At 39.7% G+C, this 16,431-nt stretch overlaps 1 protein-coding gene across 4 annotated transcripts; it reads right to left on the bottom strand.

Annotated features, from left to right (window-relative positions):
- Positions 1-336: 336 nt before the first annotated feature.
- clta (clathrin, light chain A) lies at positions 337-12,792 on the bottom strand. 4 transcript variants are annotated; one of them, XM_085410321.1, is made up of 7 exons: positions 12,513-12,788; positions 11,828-11,856; positions 10,668-10,785; positions 10,022-10,133; positions 5,507-5,560; positions 2,907-2,942; positions 337-1,507 (listed from the first exon to the last, which is right to left on the bottom strand). In XM_085410321.1, the coding sequence occupies exons 1-7, from the start codon at positions 12,688-12,690 to the stop codon at positions 1,336-1,338; spliced, it is 699 nt and encodes a 232-aa protein (XP_085266447.1). In that variant the 5' UTR covers positions 12,691-12,788; the 3' UTR covers positions 337-1,335. The 4 variants fall into 4 exon arrangements, with proteins under 4 accessions (XP_085266447.1, XP_085266449.1, XP_085266450.1 ...); XM_085410323.1 differs by lacking the exon at positions 5,507-5,560 and having other exon boundaries at positions 12,513-12,787; XM_085410324.1 differs by lacking the exons at positions 2,907-2,942; positions 5,507-5,560 and having other exon boundaries at positions 12,513-12,785.
- Positions 12,793-16,431: the final 3,639 nt, after the last annotated feature.

The following is a 16,431-nucleotide window of genomic DNA, read 5'->3' as shown; positions in this document are numbered from 1 at the left end:
GATAGTGTAATAGTACATAGGTGTTCATATCATTTAATAGCAGGTAGACCGTGGTGTGACCTTAAGGTTTTATATGACATCGGCGTGATGTTGCAATGTCACCATTGTTGCAAAAAATAAATAAAAATGTTGATCAATACATTTACATTAGATGACAGTAAAAAGGAGTCTTCAATGTGGTAAAGTTCATATAAAAACATTTAATGCAAATCTGAGATTGTTTTCCCCTTAGTTTGAAGCAATATCGAGTTATACTCTGACCTCAAGATAAAAAATAAAAAAGCTAAACAAAGACTAGATATTCAATATGAAGTTGAAGGACAGCAGAACAACATCTTTAATTTACTTTTTATTGATATTGAAATCAAATGGATATCAAACAAACATGGTCAACCAACATCTGGCTAGGATCTAGTTCTCTTTAAACCCACAAATGTCTAATTTTAGTGACATAAATGTTTTATATAATGTATATATATTGCCTTCTGTTTATGTACATAGGTACACGCATCAAGTACATACACTGCTGAGGTTTAAACACACATACAAATAGGTCACATTTATTGTAATGACTGGACTTCAGTTCAGTTCCTGACTAGGAGGGGGAGAGGCTTTCAAAAGAAATGCATAGTTTAACACAATATGCCACAAGCAGGCTCTACACACAGTTTAAAGTACACACACTGAATTTGGAGTTCTGTCTGAAGAGTTTGGTCCTTCAAATCAAAATCAGAAATGCTTTGTACTGGACATGCTGCGGAAAGAAATGTGAATGAAACCATGTAATATCAACTCTCAAAAGTAAAAATATTAATGAGGCTGACAGATTAACAGTGACAACACAGCGTTATAGGAATGATATCCGGGGGGGGGGGGCGCATTGTAAAGCACTGTAGTGTAGCTGTTGGCCCAAACAAATGTCAGCCCTTCCCTTTTCGTGTCCCAACTCACCACCCTTGCACAACTGTCACACACACCTTGAGACCTTGTGTAGATCTGTCCTTGATTTCATTTTTACTAAACAAGGGAAACAAAGTCTTGACTGATTTATTAAAGAGGTGTATAGGTAAAATCTTTAAGGGGCAGAAAATAGTGAGCAGGTACATCAAGGCTAATCTTTACAGCCCTGCCAGGAGGAAATACATCAGGGTAAGGCAAGTGACTATACCCTGTGAGGTGGGGGAAACAAGGCTGTGCATGACTGACAGATATAGACACAGGGGTGTAAGTGCCCCTTGATATCAGAATACAAATGGAGGGGCATGAGAAGTTGGTTTCGTTGACGTGTCATGGAAAAAGATGATATGGAATGATTTCCCGAGCAGCCTTGGGTGTCTAGCGGACTAGTGGGGACTGCTTCAGGGAGATGAGGACCGAACGCATGCGGGACACATCCTTAGCCTGCTTGCTGGACTTGGGATTAAAGTCACAGAGCCGTGCCACCCGCTCCCACTCTGTGCCTGGGTTGTTCTCATCCAGATCTGAAATCATGGCTTCCTCAGCCGCCCTGTAAGCATTAAAGGAGGAAAAGACAGAAGAGCGAGCCCATCAGTGTGAAGTCGTAAGATACACAGCTGTGCAGCCCTGAAGAAGATCTCTGCTGACTAACATCACATACAAGTTCTTTAGACAAAGTCAGAGGCGCCAACAGTGAAATTTTGACTCAAGTTCTCAGTTTTGGTTACACTGAAATTGAACTTTAAGCCTGGCATTAAAAACTCAGTTTTTCCATCTGATTTTGTCTGGGTTGGACTTTTTTAGTTCAGCAGCGTCTACCTCAGGGCTGGACAGTCCAATCACTACACACAAACATCCATCTATCTTTACTCCCAAAACTGAGTAATCAACAAGGAACAAGCTTTCCCGGCTACATTACCTGTGGCATGCCCCCCACTTTACAGAATACAGCAAGTCACCTGTATATTCTACTCTCAACATCAGGGGGAGATATATACACAACAATGAGATATCAAGCTCAAGCCAAAAACAACCAACCCACCCCCCAAATAATAATAATAATAATAATAATAATAATAATAATAATAATAATAACAATAACAACAATAAATTAAGAAAAATGTGTTTCTGGCTGGATAAAATTGCTGTTCATTAAGGAACTCAACAAGAACCAAGTATAGTGATATGTAGTTATCTGTATACTTGTCCTTGATTAATAGGAACAGTAATACATGTTCAGATTTTTAATCAAGCCTAGCAGAAAAACAACAAAACGAAAAAAAAAAAATGCATTAAGCATGCATTGGCAAGCAGAAAAGCGGGGTGTTTCAGCTGTGGCAAGGAATGCGCTGACGTTGAAATTATGTGTCTCAAATGCCAAACAGATAATTAACTTTAAAATATTTAGGCACGGGTGTGGGTTCATTAAATCCATCAAAGACCAAAAAAAGGCCTTTACAAAGATTACTTATGTAGTTAAACAAATGCAAACAAGAACAAAAACAAATTAAAATAAATTAAATTGATCAGTTCCACTATTACAAGGCAATTTGAGATTCAAGCCACAGATATGGCTAAACTCTTGTGACACCCCATCCACAAACATGAAACTCAATGCTATTCTTTGGTTCTACTTAAAAGGATCTTTTGTAGTCTCCACCCCACCTGAGCTAATAACTTAAACACAGTACACAAAGAAAAATAGGGCAGGTGAGAAGCTAATGAGCATTCACTTTCACAACCATCTACAATACACAAGGGACTAGAAGGACCACAACATCACAGGAGGAACATTATACCAAACTCTAGGCTCTGGATCTAACTCTTGTGCTATTCAACTGGGTACCTCTGCAATGCACTATAAACACATACACAGACAGAACTGCATCTAACCCCTGTGAAAATGATAAAGTATTTTGAAATTCTGGGGTTTTATATTTTTACTTAACTGGTCTAGGCGGTAGCAAGGATGGTTAATATGTGTGCTTTAAGGTGCATAGGAAAAGAAAACAGGGAGAAACAGTTTCACAAGTCAGAATTTAGGAGAGAGAGAAAGAAAGAGAGAGGGGGGGGGGTGAAATAAAAGACAACAAAAATGAGCTCAAATGCAGATGTTTAAAGTCAGCATGCAAAAGCAACATTTTTCTTTTGGCTTTATTTTCCTAAAAATGAAAATGATTAGTGTGCAGCCTTTGGTTTGCTAAACTGAACTTCTATGTTTTCTATAAATAAAATATCAGCTTCTCAATCTGTAATAAAGTTAATAAATTTAACCATCTGCATCATCTCAGTAATCTGATCTACAGAGTCCAACAGCTCACTTATTTTTCATGAATTATAAACACACAATGTTCCTACATTTGCAAATAACACTCCAATTCTCACTTCCTCCAAATAGTAGGTATAGAGTGACACCAATCAGATGGAGGAAGACGGAAGTGGAGCGATTAAGATTCAGTGTCATTCTGCATTACTAAGACTAAAATTTCATTCTGTGTTTAGGTGAGTACAACAATAAGTTGGAAAGCTCCACGGGTGTGCACATTTTGAGAAAAGGACTATTCAAATAACACAAAGACAGCGGTAACATGATGCTAATTTTCAGATGAGCAGCTCAACAAGAAAGAAACTAAACACTTTAAAATGCTGGAGGCAATGTAGGAATAACAAGAGGCCTGGAATTTCTTTACATGAAACCAGGTTTTGCACCAATCTAAATTCTTACATTTGGCAACTAAGCTGACAGCAACAAAACGTGCACACCACAATGAAGGCTAATGGATATACCCAAGTAATTTGATAGCAGAACCAAAGGCTGCACAGCTCAAGCTATTCGATAGCTAGCTGGGCGTATCAGCAGGTCATCTTAACATTCTAATAAAGCATGAACACAGCTCAGTTTGAAGCAGTTGTGTATCCACGATTTGATATCTTCACATTTCTTATATATAAAAAATAAATAAATGCAATAATTACTACTGCCTGGAAACGAACTCCAGGCTCATTCAGCATTTAAGAAAAAACCTGGCATGTGTTTCTAAATAATTACGGTTTTCTTAATCATTTATAGGCTGATGTTTATATAATACTAAGAAACCTCAAAAGTACCATTGTGAAGTGAAATGATTTACCGTCTACACAAAGTTTGCTGCTTCAGTTTAGCAATTTCCTTCTTTGCCGTGAAAACAAATAAATACGAGAGGAAAAAAAGCGTTTGAAAGTTTCAAATCTGAGAGAAGGACAGATTTCCTATCCTGAAACAAACGTAATTCATGGGGAAACTGTATCAAAAGAATTCGTTAACCGTGAGTGTCAGGAGTGTGAAGATATATCCGGCCCTCGAGGCCTGGAGTTCAACACTCCTGGCCTATGGCATTCACCCAATAAAGAATGCTACCAAAACATCCTGCAACAGCAACTTCTTCCAACCACCCAAGAACAGTTTGGTGAATAACAATGCCTTTGCCAGAATGATGGAATACCATACCATGAGGCCAAAGTGATAACTAAGTGGCTCAGGGAACAAAACATTGAAATTTAAGGTCCATGACCAGGAAACTATCCTTAATCCAATTGAGAACATGTGGTCAATCCTCAAGATGTGGGTGAAAAAGCAAAAACCTGCTAACTGTGACAAACTCCAAGCAGTGATTATGAATGAATGTGTTGCCATCACTCAGGATTTGGCCCAGAAGTCGACTGACAGCATGCCCGGGCGACTGCAGAGGCCTTGAAAAAGAAGAGCCAGCAAATATTGACTCTTTGCATAACGTTGATGTAATTACCAATAAAAGCCTGTGAAACTTATGAAGTGCTTGTAATTATACTGGTTTACATCACAGAAACAACTGAGAAATTTTTTTTTTTTTTTTTTTAAATTCTAAAAACAATGAAGCAGCAAACTTTGAAAACCAGTAAGTGTGTCATTCTCAAAACTTTTGGCCATGATTATAATATATGAGATTAAGGAAAAGAAAAACCACACACAATTGCTTCAACCCATCTCTACATATCTTACTTGTAAGTAAAACAAGAAAACCAACATTAATAAAGTTGTTAAGTGGAAAAAAACCCAAAACATTTTCATTAATTTTTTACGCAGTTGGTTTAAGCAGGTGTTAATTGTTAGAAATTTATGAAATGCATTTGGATAATGAGTTGCTGAAGAGAATCAAAGAGAAATGAATGAGAAATTAACATGGGCACAGTTGTGAAAGTATTCATTTGATTTCCATGGATGTGATGGCATGCGTTACTGAAATATACCGACAGGCATCAAACTCACAAATGTCATGCAGATGATATGGATATGGAGTTCAAATTATAAATGCAGTTTATATTTGGAAAAAGTTCAAGCTGGATAGGTAAAGTAACGATTATGAATCCAAGCACTTCAAATGTATGACTGAAGGAGAAAGTAACACATGGCAGCAGAAAGAAGGTAAACTGATGCTCTAAGAGATATGTGATGTCAATGGCTGTTGACAATGGGGGAAAAAAAACAAAACAAATAAACAATAAGAGGAGGATGTTAGTTGGAGCAACATACACATAACCAATGAGCTCAGAGAAGGGTTGCTTGTAGAAGTCTTCATCCAACACCCTGGACAAATATCCGCCCAAACGACAGAGCAGCAAGAAGGCAGGAGAAAAGAGAGAAAGTGGTAAAAGGGAGAAGAGGAATGGAAACACAAACACTGCAAGTTACCGTACAATAATATGCTTAGGAATATAACCAATCAGGTGTTTGATCAGTGCCAGAGGGATTTAAAGACTGTTTAAAGAAAGTTTTACATCTTTAATGCCATTGCACCAGTCATGCACAACACACTTTTAGTTCTTCATACCTCTCACATTTTGAATACTTGACACATTTTTAACTAATTAGCCTAACAGTGGAATCTCTTAACCCAGTATGTTATAGCTATAACAATAAGCGTAACCCCACATCAGTGCATGCAACGCTGTAAGAAAAATCATGTGACAGGTGAAACAGCTGCTGTGCTGAACAGCAGTGCAGTGTCTGACACGTAAGCGCAACTTTTGAATCATTCGCATTTGTGCTGAGGAGTAGACGAGACCACTTTAAGTGCCATTTGTGCTTTTAAATTTTTGGCTTGTCATCACCCACTACACAAAGGGACCATGGAGGAAAAAGAACATTTTTCCAATCTGGGATCGTTTAACTCCCGCCCACATACACAAGAAAAAAAAAAAAAAAAAACATTTGTGCATTCTGCATTTGACATACTACTACTACTAATAATAATACTAATAATAATAATAATAATAATAATAATAATAATAATAATAATAATAGATTGGATTTATATAGTGCTTTTCAAGGCACCCAAAGCGCTTTACAATGCCACTATTTTTAAAACCCATTACCCTGTTCTACACCTTATACGTTTCTGAAGCCAGAATACGGTAAAAGGAGCTCTGCAGATTACCTCGAAAACTGTTAGTCACCCACAGGATGTGTCGTGAGATGTCATGACCTTTAGTAAATTACCTGCATCAAGTCATGAATGCAAAAGTAGAGATGCACCGATTGACCGTTCATAAATTGGAATCAGCTTATTTTCAGTGTTTTACACCTTGTCTGGTGATCAGTCAGACTCCCATATGACCGATTATAAGCCAGTCCTTTTAATGTACGTATGACTCACATACAGCAGCACAGGCTATTAGTTGCACACCTACCCACATGCTACACTGTTAGCACGGAAGTGAGATAAGAAACAAGGGTGGCTTAATCAAACAAACAGAAAACAAAAACGTTCAGAACAACAAATCTAAAGAGATATTTAAACATGGACATTTTAAAGAAACTAACAGAGGAAAAGTAGCTAAAGCTATCCAGAGCTCAGAGGCAGCCTGAGGATGAGCAAAGGATCAAAGCGGTTATGAGGAAAATTACAGAGAAAAAGAAGACAATGTCTTGTTATCTGGTGAAGTCATTTCAGGTAAATGTGGGTGTACAACAGCTTATTTTCAGATAATTATTTATACTGCACTGAAGTAGTTTAAATTTTAAAAAAAGATCCTGTAATTGTCAAGTTTATTGACAATTACAGTTTATTTTACACGGAAGAAAGGTGGAGTTTTGTTTGTAACTGTTGTCAGTTAAAAGCCTGCAAAAATCAGTAACGGCAGATCAGAAAAATATCTAAACTGACCAAGAAAATTGCAATCGGTGCATCTCTATACAGAACCCTCCTGTGATAATAAAAGACACAGTAAAAAGTGTTTTTACCTCACAGGAAATATTTGACTCCATTTGTTTTCCTTAAAATATCACACATTAGTTATTAAATTTCCTGAAATAACAGCAAATTGCATAGACTTGTCTTAGGTATAGGTAATTTTAATGACTGAAGACATGCAGTGAACAATAACTCCAGTGTCTGGGAAACTTAATAAAGTGGAACCCCGACTTACGAAATAAATTCATTCCAGAGGGTCTTTCGTAAGTCAAAATTTTCCATCGCCTTTTGAGTGAGACGATGCTGGCTGAAGACGAAGTTCTTGGTGGAGGAGGACCTCGCTCATACAGTGGGGCAAAAAAGTATTTAGTCAGCCACCGATTGTGCAAGTTCCCCCACTTAAAATGATGACAGAGGTCAGTAATTTGCACCAGAGGTACACTTCAACTGTGAGAGACAGAATGTGAAAAAAAAAAAAAATCCATGAATCCACATGGTAGGATTTGTAAAGAATTTATTCGTAAATCAGGGTGGAAAATAAGTATTTGGTCAATAACAAAAATACAACTCAATACTTTGTAACATAACCTTTGTTGGCAATAACAGAGGTCAAACGTTTACTATAGGTCTTTACCAGGTTTGCACACACAGTAGCTGGTATTTTGGCCCATTCCTCCATGCAGATCTTCTCGAGAGCAGTGATGTTTTGGGGCTGTCGCCGAGCAACACGAACTTTCAACTCCCGCCACAGATTTTCTATGGGGTTGAGGTCTGGAGACTGGCTAGGCCACTCCAGGACCTTCAAATGCTTCTTACGGAGCCACTCCTTTGTTGCCCGGGCGGTGTGTTTTGGATCATTGTCATGTTGGAAGACCCAGCCTCGTTTCATCTTCAAAGTTCTCACTGATGGAAGGAGGTTTTGGCTCAAAATCTCACGATACATGGCCCCATTCATTCTGTCCTTAACACGGATCAGTCGTCCTGTCCCCTTGGCAGAAAAACAGCCCCATAGCATGATGTTTCCACCCCCATGCTTCACAGTAGGTATGGTGTTCTTGGGATGCAACTCAGTATTCTTCTTCCTCCAAACACGACGAGTTGAGTTTATACCAAAAAGTTCTACTTTGGTTTCATCTGACCACATGACATTCTCCCAATCCTCTGCTGTATCATCCATGTGCTCTCTGGCAAACTTCAGACGGGCCTGGACATGCACTGGCTTCAGCAGCGGAACACGTCTGGCACTGCGGGATTCGATTCCCTGCCGTTGTAGTGTGTTACTGATGGTGACCTTTGTTACTTTGGTCCCAGCTCTCTGCAGGTCATTCACCAGGTCCCCCCGTGTGGTTCTGGGATCTTTGCTCCCCGTTCTCATGATCATTTTGACCCCACGGGATGAGATCTTGCGTGGAGCCCCAGATCGAGGGAGATTATCAGTGGTCTTGTACGTCTTCCATTTTCTGATGATTGCTCCCACAGTTGATTTTTTCACACCAAGCTGCTTGCCTATTGTAGATTCACTCTTCCCAGTCTGGTGCAGGTCTACAATACTTTTCCTGGTGTCCTTCGAAAGCTCTTTGGTCTTGGCCATGGCGGAGTTTGGAGTCTGACTGTTTGAGGCTGTGGACAGGTGTCTTTTATACAGATGATGAGTTCAAACAGGTGCCATTCATACAGGTAACGAGTGGGGGACAGAAAAGCTTCTTACAGAAGACGTTACAGGTCTGTGAGAGCCAGAGATTTTCCTTGTTTGAGGTGACCAAATACTTATTTTCCACCCTAATTTACGAATAAATTCTTTACAAATCCTACCATGTGAATTCATGGATTTTTTTTTCACATTCTGTCTCTCACAGTTGAAGTGTACCTCTGGTGCAAATTACTGACCTCTGTCATCATTTTAAGTGGGGGAACTTGCACAATCGGTGGCTGACTAAATACTTTTTTGCCCCACTGTATTTATCAATAATTTCTTTGTTTCCATCGAGAGCACTTTACGCTTCTTCTTTTCACTTGCAGAAAGTTTTTTCGGCCACATTATGAATGAACGATAGGCTAATTGCAAACGAAAAGCACACGAAATAGCGCACTGCAACAACAATACGTCTTTCACGTGAACAGCGAAACGCAAGTACGAAAGCCAAGGAGTTTCACATGATTTGGAAGGCATTGTGAGCATTCTGGGCTCAGCCAGCAGATTTCGTTACGCGGGCATTTTGCTGTACCACGGGCAGAAATATTGCAGTTAAGTGCCTTCGTAACTTGAATTTTTCGTTAAATGGGGTCTTTGTAAGCCGGGGTTCCACCGTATTTTTTGTTCCATAAGGTGCACTGTCGATGAATGGGTCCATTTTCATACATAAATCGCCCCAGATTATAAGGTGCACTGTCGATTTTTGAGAAAATTAAAGGATTTTAAGTGCGCCTTTTAGTGTGAAGAATAAGTAGAGGTCAAATAGCATTTTAACTAAAAAGGTGGTGAAAAGCCACATGAGATTTCCCCTTAGAGAGAATGGATTTTCTTTAAAATATGAACCTGTAGACAACTGAAACAAAAACTGATGCCACACACAAATGGGGAGACCAGCATACTGTGTTTCTTGAAATTCAAGGATAGGTTATTCCGATTCTTCCTGAAAAAACAACATATGGATACAAATTTCAGTAATTAGTTGTAAACTTACTCAAGGATACAGAAGTTGAGTGACCGGATGGCCATCATTTCTTCCCCTGCCACAACCGACAGATCTACATTCTTTTTAAGCCGGGATAACTCACATATCCCCACAGTCTTCTTTCATTTTTATTGATCTTCCATCCTGTTTCTATGCGTTGACTATCATTGACTACAGTACCTGTTATTGGTTTTGGTTTTCTCCAGCTGCTCATTCTGCCTGGCATGCCATTCCTCCAGCTCCACCTTGGCCTTCTCCTTCCATTCCGTCTCCTGCTGGCGAGAGTTAGCATCTGCAGAAGTAAACGCAAAAATACAGAAATCACGCTCAAGAGCAGAGACTGATAAAAGAATAAACATCCCCAAAAAGATGATGAACATAATGATGTGAAAGGAAACAGGGACAGAAATAATTGGTTAACACTGTATGTGGAATATCCAGTAAAGGAAGGTCATTTACACAACAATATTTCAATAAAAAAATCTGCGATAATATTTCTGATGATACTTGCATACAGTGACACAACAAGACAAGTTGATGTTACAAAAGTGACTAGATCAAAAACTATTAAAAAGGTACTAAATGTCATAAGGATCTAATGCTTAGCGATCAGAGATGCCTGGGGTTCACACACTGTCACTCACAAAGTAAACCCCTTGCATTGCTATAGCAACGGTATTGCAACATGATAATTTATATCATGTAAAAATTGTTACCAATATTATCGTTGACAATGTGATATAGCACAGCCCAAATCTCCACCTTTACTTATCACATCTCAGTGTTCTGTCCTACCCTATAATAAAGCGTTCTTCTGGGTGCTTACCTAGCTCCTCCAGCCTCTCTCTTTGCTCCTCCCTCCACTTACGTAGACTTTCTGGTTCAGCCTGCAGTCGGTCTGCATTAGAAATTGCTGCATAGGCATCTGATGGACCATTGCTTTCCTGAGAAAGGAGCAAAATGGTAAGCACAGTTTTATCAATATTTCCAATGATTTAGCTATTTATCCATTCATGTTCAGTGTTTCATTTTTCTAACCCGTATGTGAAAGTTGTCATTAAAGTGGAATTGGCTTCCGCACCCCCACACCCCAATACGCATAGCGTACATGTACTCTTAGAAGATTCTCTCACTGACAGGAAAGGAAGAAATGTTGCAATGACAGCACAGGAAAAGGAAGCTGAAGTGACTAACAGACAAATATTCAAAAGCTCGGCTACTAAAAATCACTGTTACGGTGTTAAAAGGAAATTAGTATTTTCCAATGACGCACACAGTGAAAATTCAGCAGAATTGATATATAAACATCTCTTGAGCAAATCTTAGTATTCAAGTAAATGAATTTCAAGGATAATTGCTGTTTGTTATATTTATATAACAAACCGCAATTATCCAGGAAATCAAGGAACATAACTAAAATGAAACGTGTCAAGAAGCAAAGAAGTTTAAATCCAAACATGAGAATCTTCAATGTCATGTTTTTAAACTGATGCTAGTAAGCTGTACAGAGTGAAATGTTTTTGTTTTTTTTTAATAAATCACCCCCTTTGATCTTTACTGAAGGCCAATTGCCTGCCATCAGGCACTACTTTGAGTCACTGAACTGGTTGCAGGTCATCCATGAGCAGCCATGGTGCTGAAAGTCTGCAGTCTTACCAATTTCAAATAGGTCTGTACCAGAAAAGGCCCCACTCATTGTTGTATATCAATGCATCTGTGGGCCCTGTACTATGAAGCAACTTCAACACACTGAGATTATCTTTTTGTTTTGTAGATTCAAATCCTTCTTTATGGTGCAGGCATTTAGTACAGACCATCCTTTTCATCCCTCTATTTATTCTTCCTTTAACACTATACGTTAGTGCATACACAAACAATAATTTCTGTATTAAAAGATTTTAATCCTTTGTGCACTTATACACACAAAACACAGGAACAAACACAAGGTGATTTCCAACATGATAACTAAAGAGCAGATGACATTACCCCATGAAGCTCTCCATTGATGGCACCATCTAAAACAGGTAGAGGTGAGACTGCAGTTAGAAATCAAGCAGACAAATTAAGGCATAAACATGACAAAACATCTTGAAATATTAAATGTCCTAAAAGAGATTTTTACCATGCCTTGAACTTGTCTAATGGAGCACCAATTACTGTTGCTAAATGCACTCCTGTTTCGTAATAATGGATGTCAGCATTTCTGACCAACAATTCCTACAACTGAGGCTAGATTGGAGGAAATGAGTAAGTCATGAACAAAGGTTGTTAAGCTGTGCCCATTTCCTAAGTGGCTGACACAAACTGCTGTAAATGTAGCCGCAAGCAATCAAGTTAATTGGAAAGCAATGAGTGGCAGTGCCAGCAGCAGTAGCTTATTTCAGCATAAAATAGCATGTATTAATAAAGGACTTCAAGTTTCACCTGTACGTGTTCCTTGTGAGTTCAAAGTAATCTTACACAGGTTAATATCAACGCTAACCATGTCCACTTGGCTAATCTGCTAGCTCAGTTAGCCTTAGCTTTAGTGTCCGTTCAGGGCCAAAATAGCGTCTAGATTAACCGCATGTTGAACGTTTAGTTACACGTACACAAAATCCTCTATCACTAATGACGCCAAACAGACAACATACAGCGACATTTTCTTCGCTTGAGGATAACAGCCACGCACCGTTAGTGTCTCCTAGCGAAGAGGGGACATCTCCACTGTCCAAGATGCTGAAGCCTTCGTCGTTTTCAATGCCCGCAATTTCGCTTTCCTGCTGGGCCAGGAAAGCGGCAGCGGGGTCCTCCTCCGAGCCGACACCGTTTCCAGCACTGGGCGCGTTCAGCATGTCAAAATCGTCCATGTTGTCTGTAGTGATAGAGGGATAAAACTGTGAAACAACGAGCAGGTGTAGCACCACTGAAACCGATTAGACCAGCAGGAAGAAGGACGAAAGGGGAAAACGGTAAAAGCTGGCGTAGCGGAAACATCAGAGTAACCAATCACAAGCAAGAATGGATTACTGGCAGTAGTCATGGCCAATCATGTAACAACTTTCTCATAACGGGACCAATCAAATATTTGAAAGCGTTTCATGCGGATCCCATGACCTGCTGGGTGCTGTTGTCAGAAATAGAGAAAAATCTGCAGTATTTTTTTTTAATCTGCTGCACGTTTAACACACAACTGTTTGCATAGCTATGATTGGGAATTCGTCAGATAAGAAAAATAAAATTAAAATTTCAGCATTTTTTTCTGTTTTATTTCCTCAGGTTTTTCGTTTACCCTCTAACTTTACAAGGCCTGTCATTGATTTAACTCCCTGATATTGCTTAACCCTTATATTGGAAAATTGTCTTGAACTGTCTTATTCGATCACAGACCGTTATTCCAGTTATTTTAGTCTTAGGACTAAGACTTCTGTCGTCTTCTGTCAAAAAGTTTTCCAGCTTCCTCTTCATAACCCTGGCAGCAGTTGTGTCCCGCCCCAGTATAATTCCGCGCTGGTTAATTATTTACAGTTCTGACAGTATCAAAGGGCTCAGGTGGCAAGCGTTCACCTGACTCAGGTTATATAGCTGGGTGCAACTGCTCTTTTAAAACAGGAATACTATCGGAGTTACTAAGGGAAGACTTAAACTATTAGTTTGTTTATTTTTATAGTAATTGAAAGATAACATTCAAAGAAGTTCAAAAACTCCACCACAACTGATTTGAATTACTAATACATATGCTGAGTGAACTGTACACTACTGAAATATGAATTACTTTACTGACAAAAGACTATATTATCATCGCCATGACTTCTCCATGAAAAATCGCCCTTTACAATGCTTTTACCTAAATTAATATTATGCTGCAATTTACTGTATCAGCTAGGCAACTCCAGGCCTCGAGTGCCGGTGTCCTGGAGGTTTTAGATGTGTCCATGATCCATCACAGCTGATTTAAAGGGCTAAATGACTCCTCAGCATTTCTTTAAGTTCTCCAGAGGCCTGAAAATGAACTAATCATTTGATTCAGGTGTGTTAACCCAGGGTGCGATCTAAAACCTGCAGGACACCGGCACTCGAGGCCTGGAGTTGCCTACCCCTGAGCTAAACTCACAGTATTCACAGTTTCACAGGTGATAGCTTTGCACAATAGTCGCAATCTCTTAAACAATACATTTAAGACAGTCAGTTATGTTTGTGACTACAAGCTGGTATGCCCCAAACACCCCTATTTAACTACTGTTGCAATCTACATTATGTAAGTATTTGCTAAACTAAGTAAAGATTTTTTTTAAAAGTCCATCATTATTTTAGACAGGAAGCCTCTTCAAGCACATTCACAAAAATTAACTGCTACAACTACAAAGCATGAATGCGATGATGGAATTGAATAGTAAAACAATGGGCAATTTATTTACTACAAGGCAATCGAATCCAGTTTGTGTTTAGTGGGAGAAACCGTGCTGCTTGGTTCCAGAAAGAAGGCAACAGAGTCGTGAACCACATGACCTGTAGTGCAGCAGATCATCTAGCTTCTCCATTTAGGGGTTGCCACAGCAGCTCATCTCTTTCATCTTCTTCTGTCACACCAACCCCTTGCATGTCTTTGTTCACTACATCCATGCACCTCCTCTGAGGTCTTCCTTTTTTCTCATGACTGGCAGCTCTATATTTAACATCTTTTGCTCAGCGTATCCACTATCCCTCCGTACGTCCAACCCAGACTCAGCCTCGTCTTCCAACTCCTCAACCTGAGCTGCCCTTTTGATGTACTCTTTGTAAATCTTGTCCATCCTAGTCACTCGTGATGAAAATCTTAGCCACTGGAATTCTACAGGCTCCACCCCTGTCTTTTTGCTAATGCCACCTTCACCAAACAGTACATCAAAGCAGGTCTGACTACTATTTAGACTTTCTCTTTCACTACTGCTCCCCTGACACTTGTGCCCATCCACGTCACCCTGGCTGTACTCTCTTCTTCACCTCTCTTGCCCATTGTCCATTGCTTTGGATGGTTGACCCAAGGTATTTGAACTCATACACCTTTAGATCCCCCTTTTATTTGTGCAAATGTAATTGTTTTTCATTCCACTTCTTTCCAGGCTCTCTTCCACTTGCTCCCTTAAGATTACAATGTTGTCTAGAAACATAGTCCACTAAGACTCATGCCTCCTCTGTCCAATATGCTGAAGCCATCATTGTTTGACCTTATCTGTCAACCTGTATATGACAATTGCAAACAAGAAGGGGCTCAGAAATGACCCCATCTGTCACCCCTACCACACACCCCTCCAGTGTCTCTCTGTCCACAAACATGTCCTGCACCAGCCTCACATACTTCTCTGTCACTCTTGACTTCCTTATGTAGTACCACAACTCCTCTTTTGGCACCCTATCATTTGTGTTCTAAAGAACACAGGGTGGCCATCCACTATTTGGTGGTTCCCAGCTGCTCCAGCCTGCATGCCAAAGTATCCTTGGGAAAGATACTGAACCCCAATTTGCTCTGCAATGCTTTGATTCAGTAGTGTTTGATTGTGTACAAATGTTAGGAAGCACTTGGGCATAGAAAAAAAGCACTTGTATGAATGGGTGAATGAAGCATGTTCTATACAGCACTTTGAGTGCATCACTGGAGCAGAAAAGGACTGTATGAGAGACAATCCATTTACCGTTAGATCCACAAAAAATACATTGAACCTTCTGTATGTGCCTTCTTTAACACTTTCAAAACAAAAATTAAATTTGCAGTGGTCTTTCTTGGCATGATGCTTTACAGCTTCTCACTGATCATTGCCCCTTTTCTCAGAATGTGAGTCAAACCAGAAGAAACCAAAATGGCTTCTGGTCTATCCCCGTCAAGGGCCAGGAAAGGGGGGGTGAGCAATAATTAAGAACCAATTAGAAAAACAATATATATATATACATATATATTAGGGGTGCAACGATATTCGTATCGATATTGAACCGTTCGTTACAGTGCTTTCGGTTCGGTACGCATATGTATCGAACAATATAAAATTTGTAATTTATTTTATCAACTTTCCTTCTGACGATGCTGTCTGTGTTGAGCGCTCTGTGAATCTGCGTTCGACTACTCTGCCTAGGCTCGACAGTGCAGCCTAGGCGGAGTAGTCGAATGCAGATTCACTGAGCGCTCAACACAGACAGCATCGTCAGAAGGAGCAGGGCAAGCTAGCGAGACAGAAGTTAAGCTCTCCTTGCAACATGAACCTCCCCCACCCTCATTCAGATCTGGCGTTTGGAATTATTTTGGTTTTCATGTGACGTATGACCCTGAAGGTAAGCGAGTCATGGACTAAAGTAAAACAGTATGTTGGATGTGCCATGCAATGCTCAATTACATGGGTGGGAACTAGTGTGTTAGCGTAGTTAGCTCGTTAACGTGTTGGCCGTCTAGCCCCATGCACAGGGCGATCGGCGGTAGCTCGTTAACGGAGATTTGCCGTCTTGTGGCTTTAAGGTCATTTAAACGAGATTAACCTGAAAGCACTAGTGGGAACACAACGAATATGACTGCACATTTACGCCGACATCATCCTAGTGCAAAGACAAGTGGAAGCAGAAAAAAAACAAGCAAGCATGCTACT

Source organism: Rhamphochromis longiceps, linkage group LG6 (genome assembly GCF_057381845.1).
Source record: "Rhamphochromis longiceps isolate RC_006_pf linkage group LG6, R_longiceps_female_GT1.1, whole genome shotgun sequence".
Taxonomy (NCBI): Eukaryota; Metazoa; Chordata; class Actinopteri; order Cichliformes; family Cichlidae; genus Rhamphochromis; species Rhamphochromis longiceps.
This window is presented reverse-complemented; position numbering and strand designations above follow the sequence as displayed.